At 47.0% G+C, this 27,455-nt stretch overlaps 1 protein-coding gene across 4 annotated transcripts in view; it reads right to left on the reverse strand.

Annotated features, from left to right (window-relative positions):
• Nucleotides 1-793: 793 nt before the first annotated feature.
• The window catches only part of LOC144102791 (uncharacterized), a 105,699-nt gene continuing 79,037 nt past the window's right edge, over nucleotides 794-27,455 (reverse strand). For 3 of the 4 annotated variants that reach the window (XM_077635954.1, XM_077635959.1, XM_077635964.1), the window contains 2 exons: nucleotides 22,851-23,133; nucleotides 794-1,082 (listed from right to left, as the gene is read on the reverse strand). In XM_077635954.1, the coding sequence (XP_077492080.1) occupies nucleotides 22,906-23,133 (228 nt within the window). In that variant the 3' untranslated portion in view covers nucleotides 794-1,082; nucleotides 22,851-22,905. Of the gene's footprint in view, nucleotides 1,083-7,976; nucleotides 8,110-22,850; nucleotides 23,134-27,455 lie in introns of those variants that run through there. The other variant, XM_077635968.1, reaches the window with a different exon arrangement.

The following is a 27,455-nucleotide window of genomic DNA, read 5'->3' on the forward strand; positions in this document are numbered from 1 at the left end:
CGGTAAATATTTTCATAACAGTGTCTTACAATTTTCTAATTTTAAAAATTTTTGTCCGAGGAATGTGGACATGACCAGCCCTAAGTTGACCTATTTCCTTACGACTTCCAGCGCCTCGCTATCAGAAACTGCTGTTGCCTTTCGGAGCTGTTGAAGATTAGTTTTCTGCATATGAATTTTTAGATCCACCGTTCTGCTCTTACCTTCTAACTCATTGATCATGCTTTGCAGTTCATCTCCTGAGTGACTTAGCAAGGTAATGTCATCAGCGAATCGCAGATTACTAAGGTATTCTCCATTAACTCTTTTCCCTAACTGTTCCCAATCCAGGCCTCTGGTTACCGCCTGCAAACAGGCGGTGAATAGCATTGGAGAGCTTGTGCCTCCGTGCCTAACATCCTTCCGTGTTGGAATTTTTATTGCTGACTTTATGGAGGACTTTTGTGGAAGTGTAGCGGTTATAAATTTATTCCAGTGTTTTTTTCATAAGGCTCATCTACACCCTGATTCCGTAATGCCTGCATGACTGCTGATGCTTTGACTGAGTCAAATGCGCTCTAGTAGTTAAGGGAGGCTATATATAGGGATCGGTTATATTCTGCGTATTTTTCCATCATGCTATCACCACTAAACATGGGCCAAAATCATGCATATAGCTACGATCGTTCACATGTACATACAGTCATGGAGAAAGTACGGGGGGTGCGAATCCGCGGAAACAAATTATATATTTCTATGTGATCTCGATAGTCAGTCAGCCGATATGTTTCCAGAAGATGGGGGAACGCAAGTGCCATCGTGCTCCAGTTCTTTTTATTGACTTGCTTTGCCCGACAGCACTGGAAGAATTTTTTTTGTGAACCCACGTCCAGCAAAAGTTTTTCCAGGTCTGTACTTTCATATAGCGAAACTCGTAGTAAACACTTGAAAAGGCCACATGACTTGTGCTGAAGCCCTGTCGTGTCCGAGTCTCTCAGCAAGCAACTAGGAACTGGTGTCACAAATACAATACGTATTTAAGTATGCCCGTCCTTTGTTTATTTCTTGGGCTGGCGGCCACGGGGTGTAGGGCGCATCACCGTCTGAAAATAGAACAGCAGAGAAACGTCACACTTTTTTCTCGTCTTAAGATCTCGACAAGATTAAGTGAACTCCAAAGTAAAAAGAACACGACCTCCGAATGTGCTAGAAGTACATCTGGTATTCCTCTAGGAAAACACACTGGAAGCAAAGGAACCGTAACGAGAATACATATAATATCACAAGTGTAGCCCACGGCGTCAAACCCACTCATCCGTTAGCAGTAGTCTTCGAGATGTGTTATGCGTCGGTTGCATCAGGCACTTGTCTTTACCTTTCTTTTAACTTCGTTTTGATTTTCACAATATCCAGAGAGGAGGCTGAGGTAAAAAGCGTTTCATTGCCGGTTAAAAGTTCCCAGCAAACCTCAGCCTTCGCTGAACAAAAGGCAGATTCATCTTCATCAGCCTAGTTATGTCCACTGCAGGCCAAAGCACTCTCCCAATAACCTTCAATTCACTCTGTCCTGAACCAGCCCTGACCTAAATTGCATCCGCCCACTTCACTACATGCCATCCACATCTTAGCTGCCTTCTCCTAGAATACTCTCAGTTACCGTAAGGGAGTTCACAAGAATCGACTTGTGGTTGGTAACTTCTTGAAAAAAAAACTGTACAGCGGCGGTGGCCAGGTGATTGGAGTACCAGCCTCGCATCAGCTTTGGGCTCTAACTCCGGCGCCGCCACGCAGCCAGTGGTGATAAAACGGGTAGAAGATTTCCCCTGGCATGGTGCTCGGCTTATTTGCGGTGAAATGCTTGCGAAATGAATCGTTGTCCCCACCTTGTTTATAAAGGGGAAAAATTACGACCGATTTGCGTTGTCAGGTCAAATGCGAATTAGGTGCGCGACCACTTCCGTTTCCACTTCAGTTCCGGTGTTCCAATAGCTATATTGGGGTCAATGACCATCTATGCAGAATTGGTCCCTTTCTACTTCACATTCATAGATCCTAAGAGGTGCGCATACCACACTACCAGCGCAGTGGTGCAGCGGTTAAGCGATCCGCCACTGCCCTGCGATGGCAGGTGCTCCCATCGGTGGGGCTTGTGAGACCCAGGTTAGACCCCCGAGCAACCTCTCACGACCAATCATTAATTGAACTTCCGCCTACCACTTGTTGTTGGGCTAGTTGGTAAGTCGTGTTCACAGAAGAACCAGTGCAAAAAGACGACGAACAAAAATGAAGGAGGACGACACGGACAGAAGCGCTGAACTCTCCAACTTTATTGCGGAAGAAACTATTTCGACGTCCACTGTGAAACAACAGCGCGAATAAGGACAGGGACGAAAATAAAGACGACACAACGAGTCCTTACCTTCGTTCCTTTCCTTATTCGCGCTGTTGTTTCACAATGTACAGATACCATCTCGCCCAACTCGCTCTTCCTCTAGTGCAACGTATTTGTACAGTTCCCTCTCAGGGACCACGACGCACAAGCAGAGCAAGACCATTAAGATGTCAATGACTTAAGATATAAACACAGCGGCACGAGCAAGCAAAAACCTACACAGCTCTTTACTACAACACATCAAGGAAATAAATTAAGGTATGCGAAGATGGAAGCTTAACAAGGAACACGCCATAAACCAACGGGGATAAAAAATGATCTTGATATCTAAAAACGATAAAAGAGATAAAAATGTGAAAGGCCAAGAAGTAGCACAACGAAAAAACTTAAAAAGATAAAAGAACCAATGTAGATTAAAGCCAAGTTTTATGTAGATCAACTGAAGAATGGGCGAAAAAAGTGATGAAAGTGCAAAATAAAAGTAGACGCAATGAGAGTGTTTCACGGCTTCATTCACCGCATGATGCCTAGTGTATCGTAGCAGTTGTCACTTTTTCTTTTAGGCACCAGCCTTTGCACGGGCTTGCGGTCTCCTGGTATTCTTCAAAAATGCAGGGCAGTTGTGGGCAATCGCGCTTGCTCGGCTGGCAGTGAAGTCGAAAGAACAGGAAGGCTGCGCTCAGTCGTCCTCTCAACTGGAAGGGACCGGCTGGACTTATAGTCAGCTGCTTCCACCTTCGGAGAAGTGCGCGGCAAAGGCTTCCGACGGTGAATTTGGTAAAAACGGTTCCGGGCTCGCCCATCATTCGTGACGACCTTGCGAACAACCGAGAACCCCGGATGTCTTTGATGAGGAGTGGAAACCACCACCTCCAGCGGGCAAAGTTGCGCATCCACACCGCATCTCCGCTCTGGAAGGCTGCGAAACACCCCGATATGGGTAGGAAAACGCGGGCCTAAAAGTTGACGCACTTGGTGCATCGCCAACATCCCCTAAAAGGACTTCTTGCACTAAAAAAGGTTCGTCTGTAGCCTAGCACACTTGCGCTATTTCCGTCCCGAGATCGCTAACCGCCGACAGCATGACACGGCTGTCTCTTACAGAGCGCTTCAGAAGGCCACTGGGCTGTGGATGATAAGGCATGTAAGAGTGCATTATATTGCCAGCCATGAACTTGACGATCAACTGGCATGATGTGTCAGACCCGTTATATGAAACAACTGTCTGCGAGCGAACAGCTCACTTTGTCGAACAATCGTGATTTCCGTGATCGACGACCAGACAGCAATGCCTCGAGGCGAGTTGATAAATCTGAGCAACTTGCATCCGCCCACTCGATGATCACGGAACTTTTGTGAATCTGTAACCATCCAGTTCCTGTTTCCGGCCACCTGATGAGAATCTCGTGAAATGTACTCTGCTTCGCATGTTTGCACGGAATGCAAAAACAAGATGGGCGTGTACAGTCTCACCGCTCAACCCTTGGAGACAACCCAGAAAGCAGGCGCGCCAGTATTTCCATTCCAGAAGTGCCTTAACGAGACTGGTGCGGCATGAGGACTCGAGCTTTGCAGGTGTACGATAATCCGATGACCCAAGTAGAGCGTGTGCAAAAACAAGGTAGGACTGTGACAATGCACTATGACTTCGGCAATACACTGGGTTCAGCCCTTTACTGCTCGTAAGATACAAGCTGGCGCAGACGAGCTGTTAATGTTCTCAATAGAGAGTGCACATTCTGTCAAGGGCCCCGAGGGAGAAGGATGTTGAGCAGGCATGAGCAGGCGCCTGAGCACATTGTCATTTTGTCTGCCTGCCCAACATAGAGTGCAGTGCTGATAATGGCTTAGGAGCAGAGCCCCTCTCTGTGAACGTGACGAAGCCATTAGAGGCCCAAGACGGTCTTTTTGTTCAGCTAGCGATTTCTAGTCCGTCACCAATGTGAGCCCCCCCCTAACAGGTAGCCTCGAAACTTCGTTTTTCCTAAAGCTAGCGCCAGCGCTTCCTTCGCGAACTGTGAATAATTCCTTGCTGCACACATCAACGTGCTCGAAATGGAAGTAATGGGCCCCTCCAAGTTACGTGGTTCGACGCTACGGCACCTAAACCAGCGGGTGACGCATCACCTCTACCTGCTCCACTGGTTGGTCGGGGTTGAAATGCGTCACCATTGGGGAGCGCGGAAGGATTTCTTTGGCCTGGTGATTGAAATTTTCCGGCTGGACTCCGTATACCGAAATGAAAATGAAAATTGAATTTGAGGAAAGGAAATGGCGCAGTAACTGTCTCACATATCTCAGTGAGACGTCTCGGTTAACCGCGCCGTAAGGGAAGGTATAAAGGAGGGAGTGAAAGAAAAGAAGGAAGAGGTGCCATAGTGGAGGTCTCGGTAAAATTTCGACCACCTGGGGATCTTTAACGTGCACTGACATCGCACAGCACACGGGCGCCTTTTGCATTTCGCCTCCATCGAAACGCGGCCGCCGCGGTCGGGTTCGATCCTGGACGCTCCACCTCTGCTGTTTTTCAAGCAGTCGATACAACGTGCCAATAGAGCGGATACCTATGCAAGAAACCGATGGTAGCACGACAGAATACCCAAAAACGAACGCAGTTTGCTTGCACTACACAGTGAATTACACAGTGAATCGCGCTTCGCAGCAAAACTTTATTCAAGTGGCTGCAATAAGTCCTTGACGGGCGATGACTGAAGTAGAAGATTGCGTCTTTCTGCAAATGGCATTTAACAGCGTTCAGCCTGACACCGTGATCCTCTATCCTGCGCACAACTTCTGAGAGTACCACGTGGTTTCCCTCGACGTTTTGTTCCCAAGACGCCGCCTAAGTGGGCTTGGACGGCAGGAAGATCAGTATGCGCGGTTTGAATGCGCCGTTGTAAAATGGCCGCAGCTGAGGCGACTCTGAAAGCAAGCCGGTTGCAGCGAAACAATCCATTGTGAGTGTTACTCACAGTCGTGAGAATCTATGAGGTCTCGGGTATCGTAGAAGAATCCCTCGCGACTCCAAGTGTTCACAGCGCAGTGCGTGCGACATGCAGCACTTACGGTAGTTTTCAAAATTATTGGAGCTGCGAATGGACTCGTATCTCTTCATTACTGCCACAGTAGCGCTTCCCGCTCAGAGCGCGCTGTTGACGGCAGCGTGTTTCTATTTAAAGTCTCAAATGGCATCCCATTTCGCACGAAGAGCGTTATACTTTGCGGATGTGGGGCCGTGCTCCTTCTCACAGGGGTAATTTCTCAGCTGGCCCCCGGGTTCATTCGATCACAGGTTTGAAGTGGTCAGAAAAGCTGCCCACGAGGCAGTCTGGTGCCGATCCGGTGGATAGTGAGAGAAGGAGGCGGCAGTAGTGGCAACCCTTGAATTTTCTTTCCCTAAGGCCGAGACCAGAGCAGCCGATAAGCAGGGGGTGGCAGGAATGGTTCTCCCACCAAATGTCGCAGCCTCCTAGGTATGCCCTGGAGTGTCTTGATTCACGCTCGCTGACGAAGATGAAGATTCTCGGACAGTGGCAGCGGCGATCGTAGGCGATGAAGACCTCCCAGGCCCTGCTACATTTCTTGAGAGCGTCGGGCCTGCACAATAGACTGTGACGCCACCGCACGCTTTTCAATTACGTACTCACTACTTTTTCCTGTTACTCTCCTTTCTAATTCACCATGACATCCCCTTGCACCGTTCCCATAGTGCAGGCACGGGCGGTCTCGACCGGATCGCGCGATTTTTCCTAAAAATCGCACGCGCTGCAATCGAGAGTGACGTGTGATTCAGAGTAGCAAGTCAGTTTATTCTCCTGGTTAACTTCCCTGCTTTTCCGCCTCCTCCTCCGCCTCCTCAAGACAGCAGCCAAATTTTTGTTTGCACCAGTCGTGGCGACTTCAGGCGCTGCCTAAGGTACAGGGTCGTCTACACCTAGGGTGAACACGAGCTCGTCGTTGTCACCATAAATGAGGACAAAGACCCTGAATCCGGCATGCGGTATGACGCAAAACGGCAGTCCTGAGTAAATGAACACATTAAAGGAGGCACCACATAACGCATGACCCTGAAGCAGAAAGGCACCAGACTTGGTTTTTTTTTTTGCACTTTCTCAGCTGTAAAGAGGGTTAAAATGCCGCGTTCCATCGTTTTACTCGTTGAGCACTCGTACTAAAGAGTGTGGGAAGAACCTAGCAAGGAACATTTGTGACACATTTTCAGACCGTAAAGGCCCGACACAGAATCACAAGCAAATAGAAGGTGGTCCCATTAAGGGTCTAGAAACGTATTTCAAGAGTGAATGCGTGAATTTGGGAGCAACAGAAACGATGCAGCCCTTTTTCTTTCCAGAACGGTAACTCGAGTAACTATTCCCGACCACTGATTTTCAAAAGGAATTAAAAAAGTTAAGAGTACACTTAAGCTCCGCGTTTAAGGGTATTAGGAGACAGCATTATTGGCTCCTTTCAGCGGTTTTTCTTCTCACCCAGTCGCTGTTCTTTGTTCACATTCACACGTTTAATACAATTATCACAACAAAGTTTCCATAGGCTTTTACACGCTGCAGTTTACGCACGTAATGTTGCTTTTATATACACACAGATTAATTATTACAGCACTACACACACAATATGCCGGCGCCACTTTGCCACGTCAAGCAAAGAGGACATGAAACGCTTCCAGACATACACGAGCGGCGCGGGTTTCTCGACACAACGCCGACCCCGCCTTTTCCGGTGAACGAGAGCCTTAAAGCTGTCGCTTTGAAATACTGCTCACTCTTCTCTCTCTCTCTCCTTCGCGCCACAAGCTGCGGGGTGAAAGGATTTTGCTCTTGTACTTGTCCTTCTGAAAGATCAAAAAGAGTTTTGTTCGAACAGCCGAAAGGGACAGTTGGCCCCGCATCTCTCAGAGCACGGCGTCTCTCGCATGCGGGCTGTCGCCTCTTTGCCGCTGGGGGGTGGCGGCGGTCTGCCTTTGCATCGTGCTACTGGAAGCGGCGATCACCAGCGTGCCCGTTTTCTGGGGGTTCCCGTGATGCCACCCGAATTCAACGTAGTGCAGCGCCTCCTGCAAGCATCTCCGCCGGCCTGCAGTCCTCGCAGCGCCGCTGTTAAGCAGAGGTGCAGAATAGGCACCTTTAGCATACCGTGTACCGTGTCGCTGTTACCGTTACTGGAATACCGGGAGCCCGCCCACTAGCACTGCGCACTGGCTGATTAGCCCCGATGCAGCAGGTGAACGCGCATGTGCCGGGTACCTGGCGCCGTCAAGGCGATCTGCGCATGCGCAGTGACGGCGCGCGGCCGCCCGGTACTCCGGTAACGGTAGTGCTGGCATGGTATGCTAAGGGTACCTAATGACTTCCCGTTGTTCGCCCGGCTTCCACGCTGGATGGATGCACTCCGAACACCCTGATACGCAGCCCCCGGCCGTTCACGCGCAATTCCCATCGCGCGGCAACACTTGCTCTCATCACTGCGCTGTCGTGGACTGTGTAGGATTCAAGGCAACTTTTCCGCGCACCTCGACGTGCCCACACCAATCCCATCGGAATTGATGCAGCGGCGGTGCATCGCAGATCCTTTCCGCGGGGTCACGGCCCTACTCCATGATGCCGCGGTTCCAGGCGGCGTTCACGGCGGCAATGCTCGTGGCAATGGGCGACTCGTAGCACGCACCCGGCATTCATCAGCGCCTGCGGCGACTCCAGCGTGCTGTTGGTGCCAGCCGTCCACTGCGGTCATCACAGGGAGGAGTTTGAGACCCACCGCCCTTTTGCTGCGAGTGCTCATGGATTAACCCCGCTTTACTTGCTTAGCCGTTACCGTTGCTATCCTTTCGCAGCGGTATAGTTCATGTTGTCTACGCGTCACTTGTGATGGGCCTACCCCCCTCCCCATGTGCCCTAGATTACCTATAGCCTGCCCGATTACCTCCAATACCTAGGATTACTTGTGCCTTTGCCTCGCCTCCCACGCCAAACTCTGCCGCGCAAGTGGTCCGCTAGGTGCGCGCCACGGCTCCTTCCTCAAGACGTCGCCCACCTCATGTTCCAAAGTGAGCCTTGTCCCACCATTTAGTCACAAGAAAATAACACTAACAGGATCGTTACGAGGGCGCAACGCGAATGTTTGAGCCTTGGCTGTGGTGCAATAAGGTGCAAGACAGGAGGCGGTGCGGAATTCAGTGTTGCAGCCTTCAATTTCTTCCCTTCGTTTTCGTTAGCAGAGCCGTCAAGGTATGTTGCTTAAGGAACATTTTTACAGCGAAAGCTATAATCTCTTTGTACAAGCCATTTACTAGAAGCAATTTAGGGGGCACAATGGCAGCCGTGTAACGCTATGCGTAACGTGTTTTTTAGGTGTACGTCACCGCCACGATGCTCAAAGCGCAATTGAGGTGTCCAGTGACCCAGGGAGCCAGTTATGTACTTTTGCTTTCCTCAAAACCAACGGAGGGTTTAGACTGCGAAGAAGACAACACTGGGAACTAGACTGTTTGCTTCGTGCAAGCGGGTCCTAGAGTCCGTGAAGTGTGCCGGAAACGCGATCGAACCGAAGACCGCAAGAGAAAAAAGGCCGAGTATGCACTTGAGCGTATAGACGCAAAAACGGGCCTGTGAAACGCTCAACCGGGCCGTCGCCTGTGAAACGTCAAAAGGGGCCTGCCACCCCAGGCCTCTCGGCCGCTAATGACAATCAGCTTTCAATTAATTAGCATTAATAGCTCATTAGCATTAGCTGATTAGCAATTATTGCTCATTAATTAGGTTTCGCTGATTAGTGAGCTAAGGCGGTAAGATTATATCTAATAATTTATTTCATTTTCGCATGGGAGAACAGAAATCACCTCTCTTTTTTCTGTTTTATAACATGTCGCTGAAGCTTACTCCGAGACTCGTGCGAGACTCTAAGGGAGAGGGGGTTCAACTCTTAGGAAATCCATGACCTGAAGCCGCTTATTTGCAGCGTACCCCCATCCTGTATTTTCTTTTGTCCCCCCATGTTGCTCTTTCCAAGCGTTTTATTTTGTTTATAATATACGGTTTTGTAGTCCTTGCAATGTTTGCTCAAGGTGCCTGAACTTTCAGCCTGCGTTGTGTTTTACTTGCTTTATTTTTCATAGTTATCAGAACTGGAGAAAAAAATTAGGCGCGATCAGTTTAATATATGCGGAGGAAATGCGATAGCATGCTTCTTTCCCTCGGTAGTCAATTTCAGTTCTGATCCTATTTCAATTCTGAGTTCATTTTCTTTCACTCCCGATTATATTATAATTCTGATTTTCTTCGAATTTCCACAATGCATGTAGACAAAATGTGTCGCATTCACAGATCGCGGCGAGTCCTCACACCACTATCAGCGCAGTGGTGCAGAAGTCAAAGGATGCACCACTGCACTGTGAGGTGGATGTTTCAGGCACAGCCACCGGTAGGGCTTCTGAGAGAGCTCCCGCAAAATTCATTTTTTCACGTCTGTATATTTTGCACGTAGGCCTGCTGTCGTCCGAGTCATTTTCTTCTAAGTCATTTTCACCCTTGCGGAGTCATTCTTCGTGGGCTGCGTTTCCCTCTTCTCGCCAACAGCTGGAGAAGGACAGATGGGCAAGAGGTCGGGGGTACGGTTGACAAGAGGCAACGGGAAGAGAGACAAATCTCCCTACACACCACCGTGCAGCCTGGAGGCTTCACACAGACGCTGACACCGGATAGTTTTCGCCTTCATGGCCCTCCTTATATACCGATGGCGTAGTGCTGCGTGCACGGCGTATTAAATGGTGCATATATGAGTCTGCTGCTTGTCTTCATTTCAGAACACTAGAACAGAACAGCTAGAAAAATCGCAATGCAGTTTCGCACGGAGAGTGCAATATTGCATACATGACCGATACGATGATGTCATACTGTAAAACAGGAAAGAACACAGTGTGTCAAACCACAGACGAGAAATTACGAATTATTTTGGAGGCCTTTTCTGGGGCGCACAATGCTCTGGACGCTACTGTTGTTGGAACGTTTTTGGATGTGTTCGGGGAAAATGAGCATCCCATGGGATGATTCCGAATGTCCTGATGCGTTATTCTTGGCACATTGTGAGGGGGTTTTGTGTTTGCTGGGGAGGGTCACGCCTACGACCGGTACTAAGCAACGGTTGCGAGCGGCATTTCAGGAGAAATCGACCCATTTTGCATGTACGAAATTATTTACGCGACAGCGTTAAGGGTCCCATTCTGCATAAAGTCCGGCGTCGTCATCTGTGAGCGAAGAATCCCCGGAGAAGCAACCTAGGCGGGATACATAGGTCACGTGACCATGGCAGGTGGCAGTTAATGAGGTTCCTCTGGAGGAGCAACCTGGGTTGCACAAGTCCCATCGCAGGGCAGTGGCGCATCGCTAACAGCTGCACCACTCCAGTAGGAGTGGTATGAGGACTCCCAGGGATCCATGAATGCAAATTCGAGTACGACCAATTCAGCATATATGGGCAACAGCACACTAAGGCTGTCGCGTCGTACCCTTAAGGAGGAGCTTAAGCGTCCCCTTCAATTTTGCTCTCAATTGTTCAGGCATTCATTTGAGCAAGGTTTCCGCAGAGCGCGCAGTCACCAAATTCTCTGAGCTAGAGTGTGGTTATAACTGCCGCGCCATTGTCCAACTAAACCTTACAGCGCTGCCTCACCATGAGGCTGTGTCATGGCGCTCGCTACCCTCGCGGCGGCCTCTGCTGCCGCCTCAGCAGTCTCAGCTTTGGCGGTCGTCAGCGCAGTTCGCGCGAGCAGCATCTGTTCAAAGGCGCAGTTGGAGATGCTACAAACGATGCGACTGCGCAGCCGAGGTTATACTCATTTGCAAACTTAAGAAGTATAATCAACATACCCTCGCATACGCACACTTTCGCGCCCTGGCATCTAGAAAATATTTGACGCGCCATCTCGCTGCACTTCGGCCAAAGTGGTTATTAAACAACCAAACTGCTTCCTGGTAATTAAGCTGAATCGCCTTCCAGGAAGAGCGCTTATTGACTTCGTCGCGAGCGCAGAATTTAAGGGCACCTTTTTCTTATTCTCTGTCTCGATATCCGTAGCTTCAAATTTATCTTATAGGAAGGTCGAACAAGTTGCCCGCTTATCTTGATTTTCTTCAAACCTGAGAAGAAAAAGCAAACACTCGCAGTCATAAATTTGATCGTCGACGAAACTAAATTGTGGTCGTAGAAATGTCTAGCCCAACAGGGCTGTTCCCCTCGCCACTGTTGTACAAAGTTGTGGATCCGATTCGAAGGCAAACGAGCAACGATGTTTTCTGTAGACAAACGTGTCTGTCGGCCCTTTGCCACATGATGTAACAACAACAACAACAACAAAAAACAGCCTTACCACACTTGACATGTGCGTGTGAGAGCAGCAAGTCATAACTATGAATATTAAAAATAGAAGTGAATTCCAAAGCCATAACTCCAAAGGTTCCGGATACAAATTCAAAACTAGAAAAATATCTAGCCCATCCTATCGTCTGAAGTAGTGCTGAGCAAGAAATGATTTGTAGCACCGGTGTGGCAAATTCCAAGGTGACTGGGAATATGCTGTGCACTGCATGAATCGATCAGGTCACATACGTGTTTAGGCCAGTGTTCGCCCCAAGCTATTCGGGACACACAAAAAGTGCCGCTGTCGATCGATATAGCGCTTCTATGCTCCCGACCACGTAGCACATGCTGAATACGCTCGCTGGCTTTCCATTGACCGGCAGCAGTGCTACTGCAGCCGAGCACGCGCCGATGGACATGGTTGACTGATGACGGCTCTTTCTTGGAGCGCTACAGAATTACCCACCCCTTAACAACTGCACACTCTGAGAAATTTATGGCTTTCCCTTTTGCGCCAGACCTATACACACCGCGACCGGCGTCTTTATGACGTAGCGCCCTCAGAATAGTGCCACCTGTTGTCAGTGCGGCCAAGTAATTGCTAGCGACTGGCGTGGCTTACGCTATTGGCGATTTTAGCGAACAGCCACTCCCCTCCTACATTGAAGCGACCGTGGAGGCGGCGCCGCAGTCGAGCCAAGATGGCAACAGTAAAGAGGACTCCTTGTATACGATCAGCTTAGTTGTACTAATAAATTTCCTTGATTGCACGACTACTTCTGACATGCTAAAGTTGGGCGAAAAGAACACACGCACGAAATGGGGTACACGACGAGCGCAAACTGACAAACAGTTGTCAGTTTGAGCTCGTCTTGTACTCTGCCTCGTGTGTGTCTACTTGCATCATTAAAGGGGCCATGACAGCCTATTTTCACGCATACTCTGTTTATCGCATTTAATGCTCAACTTGTTAAATTAAAATTTCCCCAAGTTTCAGTTGATTCTCTGCGGTAAATATCTTTAAAACGAATTTTTTTTGTTACTTCTGCGAAATGATTGCCTGTCTGGCAACCCCTAATTGCTGACGTCAGAGGGGCATACCCGCCTCGCGTCGTCTGCTGCGCGCTGTTGAGGTGCTTGCATGCACACCGTAGACGGCGGTCGCTCGAAAATATTTCTTTTTTTTAGCTTATCGAAATAAAATGCATTTTCAGCCTTTTCTTTTCGGAAGCTGTCAGCTTAGTACGCGACCTGAGTGATGCTTAAGAAAGCGGACTTGCTCGTGGCACCCCTTTTCTGATTGTTGAGGAGACAGAAATCGATGGACCCCTGATTTATTATTTGCGCTCATCAACATGTTATTTTTATGTTATGAGTGGGGTTTATTTTGAGCTCTCAAGTGCTCCCAGATGTGAAAAGCGGCACGTGCAGTGCATGCCTTCGCCGATGTGCGCCGTTAAAGCCGCGGCGTTTTGTACCTGGCTACCAATTTTTTGTCCGCTATTCATCGGCTCGATAATTAAACTCAAATGATCTCAAGGTGGCACTAGAGTAACCTTGAGGCACGAAAGGAGCAGAGAAATGTGCCGAGTGAGACGACTTCCCCGCTGCATGTAAGCATTTGTAAGTCAAACACACATTCCCTCCGGTTCCTAGAACCCTTTTGCAGGAACCAAGCCGCTTGCAAAACACTATGCGACTCGAATGCTTTCACTGCCCGCACCGATGAATAGTCGCCGCCGTCTAAATGAGTGCTTGAAAATAATAGTACATCATTTAGCGTTTACTGTGCGTGCGCATTGTGGCCTAGGAATGCGACGATCACGACAACTGCAGCGCCGCGCTGGGGTTGTTTACATAGCTGCGCGCAAACAGTCTGCTCGCTTGCTTGGTATAAACGCAAAATGGACCCTCTTTATCTTAAATATTACGTAGTATTGCTCACAATTTGTAGTTTTACTCGTTTACACACTATGATAACACTGCAATAAGCGCAGCTTATGCTATATCGCCTGCTTGGGAAACGCTTCGCGTTGGACCGGCGCTTCCTGCTAATTGTATCCGCTTCCTCTTGTTATGAACCAGTATTTAGTTTTAAAGCGCTTTTAGCTAAAAATACGTTCGCACATTACTTGAATTAATGAAAACAACCAGATTTGTCATCCACAGTCGACGCCGACGGCTGCTGCGGGCTGCTTTCAGCACATGCTGTGAAGACCGGGTCACATATCACACTTCCCCCGTATTGTACTTGCGCCCTGCGATGTAGGCAGTCGTCGCTTTGAGAGCACTGTAGCCAAACCTACGCTCGACAGCTATTTTCAGCCACTAAAACTTGCGAATTCGCTCTCCGCAATCGCCGAAATCGCACACACGAATCCTGCGTATTCTCTAGGCCTCGTGACGAAAGGGGCCGGCGGTCCATCGTCGACCGAAATTCAAGCACCTGGCAAGAGTTCCCCGCTGATTAGTAAGAAAGTGTGAAGATATGAAATGAAGCCGCTCGTTTCGCTTTTTTCGATAAGGATAAGGTACACAAGCGCAGTTTTTCGAGCCGTCTATTCACCGGGCGGGAAGATTTCGCTCGGCCGCACAAGCCCAGGCGACGAGCGGCACCGTCGTGCGGCGTTTTCTGCCCGTGTCGCTCAATTGGCTCGCCGATATGTTCTATGCGCAAGTACCGAATGAAAGCACATCTTCGCTGGTGCACGCACACCGCGTATGACACCGTGGCTAGCATCAGGAACAAGTTTTAAAATTCTTAAGTTTATGGAATGTCATACCAACTAGTCCGCCACCATACTGTGCCAGTTCCCACTAAGTTCACTCTTTACAGTACTGCGATATGGGGTCGTTGGTCGTGCTGGCGTCGTCGTTGGTCTAGCTTGACAGATCAGTGCATCAGTGATGACATTTGCATACCGGCCAGCCAACCGACCGCCGTCCCATCGGCCTAGTGTACCGGACCCTATACCTATACCGAAGGATAACTGCGTTACTATTATTAATGCTTTTACGGCACCAGTCACTCATATATGGGGGATGGCTGCTACTTAGATCGCCCGCGGAAGTACAGGGGGGAATGGGACCTCGCTTCGCACATTGCAGAAGAGAGAGCACACGACGTTGCTCCGTGTATGCCCTGGTGACGCCACGATAGCATTCAATATGACGGTCGCTGCCAGTGGGAGGAGTTTCCCGTTCTGAATTTCGATCGCATTTTTTGGAATATAGAGCGCGTCCAGGGCTCAGTGAATTATAAGCTCTTGTATTGGCTACTGAAGCGCAAAACTGCAATATGAAGAACGACCATCTCATGGCCCCTTTAAGTCACGCTTTTTCATTGAAGGTGAGCGCCTAGTCTTGGCTAAACAATTTGTATTTGTCGGCGCAAAGCACAGAACCGATCACAAACTGGAGATCGTCGGCCTGCATCTGCAAACAACCACTGGGCAAGCGGTACCGCTCATGATCGTTGCCCGCCTCCACGAAGCTTTTAGCGATGTCAAGACTGCCAGCGCTAAGTTGCTTTCCAGCTGGAAAGTCAGAAAAATGGAAGCACATGTCCGGTTTACTACTGAACTGTTACAGGTAAGCAAAGCTTTGAGAAATCGTAGCTTAACGCTGACAACTGAAACAGTTTGCGATGGTTTCGCTTTTGGACCGTCGTGTACTTGGATTTCAATTCAGCTGGCTGAATACCATTGCCATTTCCGTGTGGCCTTCACTTCATTCGAGCAAGAAACGTCCTTGTATGTTGTATAACTTGTTGAGCAGACTTGTTCAGAGCGCTGGAGTGGTGTGCTGCGGAACAAATCTTTGCGCGCGAGTGCCGTGTTGGCAGTGCACTCATTCCTTGCTTTTATTTCTATGCATCTTCGCTTCAGCGCAAGCACCGACCGTGAAAAAACAGTGCCTGCTGTAAAAGTCCGTTTCATTTGCTCCGCAGAGGACCGCTCGAGCGCTACGGGGCTCCGGTACAGGCCTGCTCAAGTCTACGTTGCGTCGTGAACTCGATACCATCGAATCGGAGCGCGCTCTCGGAGGCGCGACGGCGCGGGTAGCGTGTAGGCGCAGGCTCCTGTTCCTGCTTTCGCTTGCCGGTAATACAATTCCCAGGAGTGAAACGGATGAAATGCACTTTACCAGTCGGGTCTAGCGTGTAAACCTACCCCTTGATGGCGACTTAACTCGAACTGCCTGGCCGCTTTATTTCTTTTTGTTTTTGCCGGCTGGCTCATATACTTTCTCAAACGCGCTCGTCTCTGCGCGCTGCGCTCACTTCGCTTCGAGGTTTTATTTTCCGGGCTGTGAAACAGGAGTATTCAAGAATGAACAGGCCCAAATTCGAAAATATAAAAACTAAAGAGAAACAATATAATGCTGTCGCTTTAATTGCAGCTTCAGTAACGACGAGGTAAAATTTTGCACACATTACGGCTGTGTCGCGGAAGCAATTACAACGACCAGCCGCGATTACCACCGCCGTCGCTCAATTAAAAGCAAAAAAAGCTATAATGGCACCGAGCCCTAACCTGGAATAAAGAAGTCGTCTAACTTAAAGTGCCGCGAGCGCTCGACCATCGACGTGGTGACTACATGGCTTGCCGATCCGCAGTTTCTGCATCCAAACCTGCCTTCTCTTCGGGCTGCTGGAAGTGGTTAAATAATGGAATAATACCTCCTGGCTTTTCCGTCTCGAAGGCGTACAAAAGAGCACGCAGCAGTGCTGTCACGGTTTCTTTTTCCCACGACGCTCCGGGGACAACATGCGAAAGCGTTTGCTATATATATGCAGCACCAGCAGCACGCAGCGCAAATCTTCAGGACGAGTTCTCCGTAGACGGGATCGCTGCGCGGCTGCAGTGTGCGGCGCCTATATGTCGTAAAAATCACGAATATTTGTAAGAAACAATGACAAAAACGCCCAAATGCGCCGACGAAGCACTCACAAAGCCGCATATCATATGCTTCCGCGCGCTGCCGATCCTACTTGGAGTACTCGCGGCGCCGCCTCAGTGCGTGGAGTTGTTACGGTGGCTCATTGATCAGAAAGCTCGCTCGGCGTTGCTGTCGGTGCGTGTCCAGCTCTGAGCGTTCCCTAATCTTTTTCCTGCTTATGCATGCGTTTCTGAAGAAAATTACAGCGTCATCGGTTTCGGGCTTGGTTTTGGAGTGAACTTAGCCGCAGTTTCCAGGTGATGTTAGATTGAGCTTAGCGAAAAGGATAGAACAGAACTCTTCTAAAAATCATACATCGAGGTAATACCCCATTTTACACGCATGATTTCAACGGCAGCTGAGCTCACTGTCAATTGAACCGAACGGCGCTAACCGATGTTACACCACCGCTGCAAATGCCGGCGAGAACTCAATGGCAGCTCAGTTAGACTGAAGTGGAAAACCGAAGTTGAACGGGTCTACTGGCGAGATAGCGCCCGACGGACCTGTCACATCGGCTGAGTAGGTGGGATTTCTCACTGCCATATACTCCAATCGGGGGAAATTTGCTGCCCTGATCAGTATAAGTCCAAGTGTACAACTTTCACCAATATTTGGAGTTTAAACTCGCGAAGCGCCGACATAAAAAACTGCGGCGAAACGGGTCAGCGAAACAAGCTCCTACTGGATTATCTTGATTTTATGTGATTTTCAGCTTCGGCATCCGCAAAGCACAAAACTGGCGCACAAATTCCAAATCAATAATGTGTCGAATAAATGTATGAAATTTTACATGCCAAAATACAAGCAAATTTTTATTTACAAATAGGTAAAATATGGCGTGATTAATTACGTGATTCAGAGATTGAATTGAGTTTCGTGGAACGTACTGTGTAACTGCAGCCGACTGCCGTTCACTTCAGCGTCATTGGAAATCTGAACTGCCATTCGTCTGAATAGCGGTTGAAACCGCTGATTTAACATCCTGATTTAACGCTGATTTAACATGCCGTACGAGTGTGCCGTAAATTTTTAAAGAGCGGAAATAAGCAAAAGAGGACGGCTGGAGGACATGACTTGCATTCAGTCATTTAAAAGTAAATTTAATACACAAATAAAAACTAGGAAATTAATAGACAAACTTTTTGAAAAGCACTGCCTCGCCCGGACCCGACAGAATTCGGCCGAAGCTGATTAAGTGCGTCTCAAATGAAATAAGTGAATTTCTAGCTTGCATTGTTAACATATGTCCATATCTTCAGGAATTTTTGCGGAGGCCTTAAAAACTGCGCGAGTGTCACCAATCCATAAAAGCGGCGCGAAGGATCTGGTCACAAATTACCGACCAATATCTGTCCTAAATATATTCTCAAAGCTTTTTGAAAGTGTGATATTTGACAGACTGTGGTCATTTTTCGTTAAACACGATATGATCTCAAAGTGCCAGTATCGCTTTCAAAAAAAAAATAAGTCGGCCGAACATGCCCTTTCTAGTATTAAAGACAAAATAATTGAAAGCATTGAAAAACAACACCCTACACTCGGACCTTTTTTAGACTTAAGAAAGGCTTTTGACTCAATTGATCATAAAATGCTATTATACAAAGTAGAAATCCACGGGATACTTGGCATTGTTGGCGATTTAATAAGAAGTTATTTACCGATTAGAAGCCAATTTGTTCAGGTAAAGTCTATTTCTTCTGACATTTTGCCTTTACCAAAAGGTGTACCTCAGGGCTCGAAACTGGGCCCACTATTTTTCCTTATATACGTGTATGACATTGCACGAATACCTGATTCACCAGACTTGGCAATGTATGTCGATGGTATAGCAATGTATTTTTTACATAAAATGACGTTTCCGAAGTTGCTTTTAGCGCGAATACTTGTCTAAATCCTCTGTCAGAATGGCTGGGCAGAAACAGCATATAACTCGATACAGCAAAAACAACATACATTTTATTCAGTCCTCGTAAAAAAACATGCATGGTGACATTAACTTATATTTTAATGGCACGGAAATTATCCGCTTTAAAGAACAAAAATTCTTAGGTGTATGGTTTGATGAACATTTGTCGTGGAGTTCACACATAAGCAGGTGAGGCAATGATCTTTCTAAGTCCGTAGATAATATTAAAAGAATAGCTCACCTAATTCCTTTTTGGCTCAAACAACAGTTATACAACGTCCTTTTTTATTCAAAGCTCTGCTATGGGATCTTGGTATGAGGAACAACGACAACGAACTACAACAAGCTAAATCTTTTACAAAAACACATTCTTCGTATATACAGCAATTACCATGGCCGTTACGAAGATCTTGCAACAACTCCATTATTCTAGCGTTGTTCACTTATTCGCACAGACAAAACTTATTATAAGAACCTTCTTACAGTACACAAGCAGAAATTATTCTCTAAAACATCCAATCCAGATACATCTCGGTTCCTTCTACGGCGAAGCGTCAGACATAAGCCGAAAATAAGAACAAATAATGAAAGCAGAGATTATTATATAAGTCAACTGAAATATTAAACAAGGTTGAGGAACTGTCAGATTTTAGCGCTTCTTTGGGTACTTTAGAAAAAGCTTACCGCATTGCTACTAGCCGATCTTGTTTCCTTTTCTTGGTCAGTGTCATTCTGTTCCCTTTCTGTTTGTTTTTATGTACGTTTATCCGTTCACAAAATGATTATATAGAGTGCAGTTGTGCTATGTGTGCATTGTGGCTATGTAATGTGTATTACAAGTGTAATATGTTTGTACCTATGTAAATTCTGTACCTTTGCTTTTTATATGTATTTTCTTCGGTTATCACTGCTGTGGAAACAGTTTGCTGTAGGGGGCTGGGACGTTTTGTCAGGTCACTGGTACCTTTAGTCCCAGTCTCCACTCTCTATGACGAGAAATAAAGTTCATTCATTCATTCATTAAAATAAGAAAAATAGTTCCCCTGCGCGTACTACTTCTGTAGAACGGGCTTACACTCAGTTAAAATAATAAAAATTGAATATGCTATGCAGCGGACAAATTATCTTTTGCTCACTCAACGCAGTAAAAATAAGTTGTTATGGGGAAAGCTACTTAGCGACTCCATAGACAGGGGAACGGGTCTGGGCAGAATCCCTTAATCTGCCCAGGGGCGCAGCTGTAGGGGATTGGTGGTATGGAAAGGAAATTCGGATGTCGGATTGGGTGTAAGAATTGAGGACAACGTGGGGTTTGGTGCGGGAGTAGAGGCTTCAGACCTATTCGGCAGGTGACAACTCTTGTAGCCCTACGTAAAAGGGTATACGCACAAAGAGGCCAAAGCGGCCCGCATACGCACAGACAAGAAATAGCAAGCTTGGGTACAGGAAATGCTACGCAGTTAGCAAACAACATGCAGTGTTCGTAAAGAGTTGATGTAGGCATCAAATGCAGCACAGAAGAAGGCTAACACATCCTAGGACGGCTGATAAATTGTGGTAGTGACTAACATTCAATGAATCTCAAGCTTTGGCAGTTGAACCAGCCTTCTCTCTCCTCTGTTCTTTGAGCACTGTCCTCAGTTTAATTTCTACCCTTTCGGTTGCCCTTCACATTTCGGCCCCATAGGTCGGTACCGGTAAGTAAAGCTCCTGTATACTTTTCCCTTGAAAGATACCGGTAAACTGCCATCCATGCATGGCTTGACACCACCTACCAATTGGACTCCACCCCATTCTTATTGTCCTAGTTATTTCACTTCCGTGCTCCGGATCTGAGGTCACTACTTGCCCTAAGTAGACGTATTTCCTAACCGCTTTCAATGCTTCGCTACATGTCGTGAACTGTTGCTCCCTTCCGAGATTGTTCAACATTCCTTTTGTTTCCTGCATACTTAGTTTTAGACCGGCTACTCTGCTTTGCCTGTACCTCGATCATGCAAGGCAATGTCATCAGCAAATGGGAGAGCACCAAGGTAATCCCCTTTACGATTTATCCCGAACTCTTTCGAGTCAAGTTGTCTAAATACTTCCTCCTCTCAACTTGCGATAAATATAGTTGTGGAGAGATCGCGTCTCGCTTCCTGGCACCCTTCGTGAGTGCGGTATTATCCCTTTTACCGTGGAGGACAGTGGCTGCTGTGCAACCCCTGTACATATTTTCTAGTACTTTACGTACGCCTCTTCACTACCTTGCTTATGCAATGCTCGCATAACCGATGAGCTTTAGACTGAGTCAAACGCTGTCTCGTAATTTATGGAAATATATACAGAGGCTGGTTACATTTTGCACATTTTTACAGCGTAGCCCTTGTGGCCGTCATCACGGATTTCTCCGATGGAAGTACAAAGCCTGGTCTTATAGCCGATGAGAGGGCGGAGCGGCCTCATAGAACGCTGGTGCACTTTTGCGTCGCATAAAAAAGTATAGCAGGGGTAAGCACTGTTAGCTCACCTACTTCGCATTCGGCTGTTTTTTTTTCTATCACCTGGTAAATAATGTGTATTCTAACGTTTGACGAAAACTCGTCTGGTCGGGTAGAAGATTCATGCATTAAGAAAGGAGCGTATTAAACAAGAACCTTTGGTCGTCTCTCCTTTCTTAATACGTAAATAATGTGTATGTGGTCTTTTTGCGAATGGCCCTTGGAATGGTATGGTATGGTATGGTATGGTACGTGGAGGTTAACGCCGGAAGGCAACATGGGCTATGAGGACGGCCGTAGTGAAGAGCTCCGGATTAATTTCGACCATCTGGGGTTCTTTAACGTGCATTGACACCCCACAGTACACACACGCCCTGCGTTTTGCCTCAATTGAAACGCGGCAGACGCCGCTGGAATCGAATCCGCGTTCTCGGGCTCAGCATTCGAGCGAAGTAACCACAAAGCTACTGCGGCGGGTTCGAGTAGCCCTTCCGAAAGCCAGTCTGGTCCTTTCGTCGGTAAACCACTGATAGTAGGCTCATTAGTATTTAGTCTTTCAAGTCCTGAACGCCCCCTTTATTATGGGCGAAGATTATGCAAGCGCGTTCTTCCAAGTTTCAAGTACTGCACAGAGGTGGTGAGGCCCCGCGTATACAGTGTACAAAGTTTCTCTAGCACAATGTCCCCACCGTGAATCAGCAAATTCACTTATTGATCCTCACCGGCCGCTTTCCCCCTTTGCAGAGCGTTAAGGGTTTTTTTTTTGCTTGCTTAGCTACATGTGGACATTACAGTTCCTTCCCACCACAGACAACATCATTCACATCCTGATAATTTCGTAAAGGATTTAGTACAGCCTGATAATTTTGTACAATTGTACACAGTACAGATCTGTCTAGAATTATTTTGGTATTTTGAGTTTTTTATACATAATCATAATGACATTACCCTCCTAGTTTTTTAGAGCGTACACATGCCAATTTTTTTAACAGTATCGCCTAAGTGTCGAACAAACGACAGTAAAGGGGTCTGTGACGAAGCAAGGCGGAGAAAAAGTCGAGAATACGATCATGCGCGCAAAAAGCTTTGCCATTGCCAACATGTTTTGCCGTTCCGCTTTTTTACAGAGCGCTTTGTAATAGTTTTTTTTTCACACCTTTGCGACACTGTTAAAGATTTGGTGTACATTTGATTTTTGATATGGCTAAGCTCTTCTTGACCGTTTCTAGGCTACCACCCTTCTTAAGAGCCTGCTTGATGCTCTCTATACTAAATTTCCTCATGTCGTTTAACATGCGCTTCTTGATTAGCTTTACAGTTGTCTGATCTGTTCTAAGCGTTTATAGGCTTTCATGCTTTGGCGTTCTGCTAAGAAGTGCGCTGTAAAAATGCCGCCCCTGTTCTTGCAATTCTCGAGGCTACCTGCTATCACGAAGTATAGTAATAGCAAACGCCTCTTCTGCTAATGCATGTCGCTTGTGAATAGGTGCGCGTAACCCTGGCCCAGGAGATTAGGCTCCTGCTGGCACAGGCTTTCCGCGCCTGAACCCGTCGATTACGCCACCCATGATAAGGCACTGACCCTGCGGACGGCAGGTGATCGCGCGACGCTATTGAAGAACTGGCCTGCTGTACGCTTGCTAACGTCAACAACATATCTCGATTTCGGTGGTGCGAGGGAGATGAGAACATCACTTCAGCAAATATCATGGTTAAGAAGGCCGTGCAACGTTTAGGTGCCAACGGAGGTCCTGAGAGAGGCAAAAACGGCGCTCACCATGGTTAACCTCGTAGCGTCGTGGCGCTCCCTCTCAGACGAGGGACGGCCTGCGTCATGAGACGGCCGCCGTCTGAAGCTCTTCTCCAGAAGCGGCCGGCGCGGTCGTCTGGTCGTGGTCTTCGCTAAGGGAAAGGTAGAGTGAGTGCCAGCTGGGCTCACGCTCCGTGCTCAGGCTGCCCACACGGTCGATGTACTGGTGGACGAGGCTCGCGCTGTCCACTTTCCCCACGTCACCGTACATGCCGCCGTCTTCGTCGTCTTCCGGTGGAGTGCTCAGAACCTGCGCGCAAAGTTTTCGCCGTCGCACACAAGACAGCAGTGCACCTTTAACTGAGTTTGCAAATGCTTTAACTGAGTTTGCAAACACCCCAGCAGTCCGAAGAAAAACATTTAGCTCTACTTTCTGAGGAACTTGAGCTGCAGCTAACATCAGATGCGGTAGCACGTGCTCATAGAATTGGCCGATACGATTCCGAAAAAAAACAGGCCGCCTATTGTTAAATTCATAACCCACAAGACCAAAGAGCTGGTATTTTCCAAGCGGTCCGGCCTTCAGGATAGCGATTTCAGCATGAGCGAGGACTTCTGCCCAGCTACTCGACAAGCTCGAAAGAAACTTCTTGAGTTCGCGAAATCACTCAAAACTAAGTACAAGCTACGTCACAATAAATTACTTGCCAAAGACAAATGCTACTTTTATGACGCGCTTACCAACAACATACGCGAGATGCCACCCGCTAGCCGAACAGTTGATAACGAGGCCCCACCCACCATGGCAACACGTTCTGGCCGCACTTACTCGTCCAAATTTAGGGATGGGTGAGGGGAAGCGGATCAGTGTCGAAAGTTTCCGTGCTATACACGAACATTCGCAGCCTTTACAATAAAAAGGACTATCTTAATGCGCTAATTAACGACTCTGAAGCAGACATAATTGTCCTAACCGAAACTTGGCTTTCTGAGAAAATATCATCAAATGAACTGTTCGACTGCAATAAACACTTCGTTACTTTTCGTTATGATCGAGCTGATAGAATGGGTGGTGGAGTCCTAATTGCTATCAATGAAAGTTTTCAGTGTTTTCCTATATCTGTTGATTGTGACTTAGAAACAGTTTGGTGCTGTATAACTGTTGCTTTAAAAAAATTTGTCATTGGTGCCTGTTACCGCCCTCCCAATTGCAGCACGGCGTTTTGTGAAGGTATCCATGACTGTCTTAACCAAATCACTGTACAGTTTCCTGGTGCACCTATTTTTTTGCTTGGGGATTTTAACTTCCCAAGCATTGACTGGTCCAATCTTTGCGCTAGTTCTACTACCGCTGAAGCTTCTAACTTTGTCACTGTTTGTTCTGACTTCAGTTTATCTCAGCTTGTCAATCTACCAACACGTGTAACTCCGTCGTCATCTTCTCTGATTGATCTAATACTTACATCAGCTCCTGACATCAGTTCTGCAGTGTTACACGTACCAGGCTTCAGCGACCATGACATATTACACTTCTCGTTTTCAGTGCCATCTACGCGAGCAAAGCGACAAAAGAAACGTATCCGACATTACAACAAAGCCAACTTTGACGCTATTAACATGGAGCTCTCCTCATTTCTCGATGACATTTTGCTAATCCACTCGAGGCTTTCGGTTTCCGAACTCTGGTCATCTTTCAAAAGTAAACTTCTCCATCTCAGTGACAAATATATTCCACTAAGAACGATCCATCACTCATCCAGTGCCCCCTGGTATAACACCTATCTAAAACGCTTATCCAATAAGAAAAAAAGGCTCTTTCGCCAAGCAAAAATGAGATGTAGTCCTAACCGATGGTCAATATACAATCAGGCAGCACAAAACTACATAAACGCTCTGAAAACAGCTAAATTCAATTTCTTTAACACGACACTTCCTTCCTTAATAAGTACGAATCCGAAACAATTTTGGAACATTGTAAAGAGCTCCAACGATCGAACAATCACCCTGATTGACGAGTGTGGCAAACAGGTCCCTGAAAATTTATGCGCTGCCTTATTGAATAACACCTTCTCTCTCTCGTTCACTAGTCCCTCAGCCACTCAATGCCAGCTTTTCCCTCACGCTCATTTTTCTCCAATGGACCCCATTGTTTTTGATCCCGCCGGAATCAGAACCATCATTAGTAAACTGAAACGATCATCGTCTTGTGGTGTCGATGGAATCACATAAAAATTCCTTCAGAACACTACTGAATACTGCTCTATTTTATTAAGCTTTATTTTTACCAAATCACTTACCGAGAGCTGTCTACCCAAAGACTGGAAAACAGGGAAAGTTGTTCCTATATACAAATCTGGCCATTCACACAAACCGTCTAACTATCGCCCCATTTCCTTGACATCAATACCCTGCAAAGTACTTGAACACATAATTTTCACCAACCTCGTCAACTTTCTCGAATCAAACCAGTTTTTTCATCCCTCCCAGCATGGATTCCGCAAATTATACTCATGCGAAACACAGTTACTTATGTTCACCAATGATCTACATTCATTTTTAGACTCGGGGTTCATTACTGATTGTGCGTTTCTAGATTTTTCGAAGGCCTTTGATAAGATTAACCATCAACTTCTTATACTAAAACTCAGTCGCCTTAACATCGATCCTGTAGTACTTAACTGGATAATCGCTTTTCTTTCAAACCGCACCCAGTATGTCACAGCTAACGAGACTGACTCCCTTGAGGTACCCGTCCAATCAGGAGTGCCTCAGGGATCTGTCTTGGCTCCATTGCTTTTTCTTATTTATATTAATGACTTACCCAAGTGTGTTTCTAGCTCTATTTGTCTTTTCGCTGATGACTGTGTAATTTACCGTAAAATAGCTAATGCTTCCGATGTGACTTTACTCCAGACTGATTTAAATAATATCGCTTCTTGGTGCTCCATTTGGCAGATGAAACTGAATGCTACAAAATGCAAAACAATGCGGATTTCCCGCAGTCAATCATCCTGTCCAAGCTATTGTATTAATGATTCTCCACTCGACTCCGTTTCAACTTATAAGTACCTTGGAGTACACATTGCGAATAACCTTTCCTGGAAGTTTCATATTAACTACGTAACAGCCAAAACCAATCGCATGCTTGGGTATTTGACACGTAACTTTTCACTAGCGCCGTCTCCACTTAAAAAACAGCTATATACTACCTATGTACGACCCAATCTCGAGTACTCTTCATCCATATGGGACCCTGGCCATGTATCACTGAATAAAACCTTGGAGAGCGTACAAAATCACTCTGCTCGTTTTATTCTCAATAATTACCACCGCACAGCAAGCGTCACTAACATGAAACTAAGTCTAAATTTGCCCCCTCTCACTGTCCGTCGCAACATTGCTCGTATTTGCCTCTTCCATAAAATTTATCATCATAACCATCAACTCAGGACGCGCCTTATCACAGATGCTGCTCATGTTTCTGCCCGTGTAGATCACTGCTACAAAGTCGCCATACCTCGCCACAACACCACGACATATGCACATTCATTTCTACCAAAAACATCCCGTGACTGGAACCAACTACCTGCTGACCTGGTCGCTATCACTGACAACCACCGATTTCGTACTTGCCTTACTAACATATTTTGAAGCCCTTTTTTATTTTCTTTTTAAAACTTGCACTGGCGCTTATCATGTTCTGTATGACTGTTCCTTCATTTTTTATTTATTTTTTTTATGTTGATACTGTACTCTGCTGCATTCTGTTCAACCAAACTACTGCGCATTTGTAACCTGCCCGTGTGCTTTGAATACCTGCCGTTTTTGTTCTTTTTTCGTCGTTGTTGTTGTTGCCTTATTTTTTTTTCTCTGTTCCCTTTTATTAACCAAATTGCATAGTGTTCCTTGTATTTCTGCCCCTCCCCTCTACAATGCTTCTGTAAGCCCTGAGGGTAAAATAAATAAATAAATAAAAAGCCTCTTCTGGCGTGCAACAGTTTTATTTCATCAGTTAGCCGGTTAAATCAGTTAGCCGGTTAAAACTGATAACTCGTCGTGCCACTGGCGTAAGCGTACTTTAATTTTATTGCTGCGCTGAAGCTTATCCGGTCGCCTTTCTCCAGTAATAGTTCTTGTTCGGCCTTAAGCTAGTGATGGATGCTTTCGGATCATCAACTAGAGAGGAAGTTGCGAAGGCCCGGCGTGCCGAATTGCGGCGGCTAAGGCGACACCGGAAAAAGCAAGACGCCAGAACTCAGCGGTGCGAGCTGCCGAATAAAAAGCCATACACAGAAAATGAGAAGCCAAGGGCGATGGCTGACATCCTGCTGACCGAGATCTTTCATATCCAATTGTATGATCGCCCTAATGTTGTTTACACGACAGAGGTAGTTTTCTGATGGTAGGAAACAGATGTCACGATTACGACAATGTAACGCAAAATTCGGCGACAGCTGGAGGCGTCACATTTGTGAAGAAGTTCACATGGGCCTCATTTCATTTGTGCAGCAGCAAGGTCCGTTATCGCCGCCCTTTCGCGTCGCCTGTGGGAGAAGACGCTGCGCAGCCGGCTTATGCCGGAGCACTGATGGCCCTCGATTAGCATTAAACGATGTGGGAAGTGTGCTTTAC

This window comes from Amblyomma americanum, chromosome 1, assembly GCF_052857255.1.
Source record: "Amblyomma americanum isolate KBUSLIRL-KWMA chromosome 1, ASM5285725v1, whole genome shotgun sequence".
Lineage (NCBI taxonomy): Eukaryota > Metazoa > Arthropoda > Arachnida > Ixodida > Ixodidae > Amblyomma > Amblyomma americanum.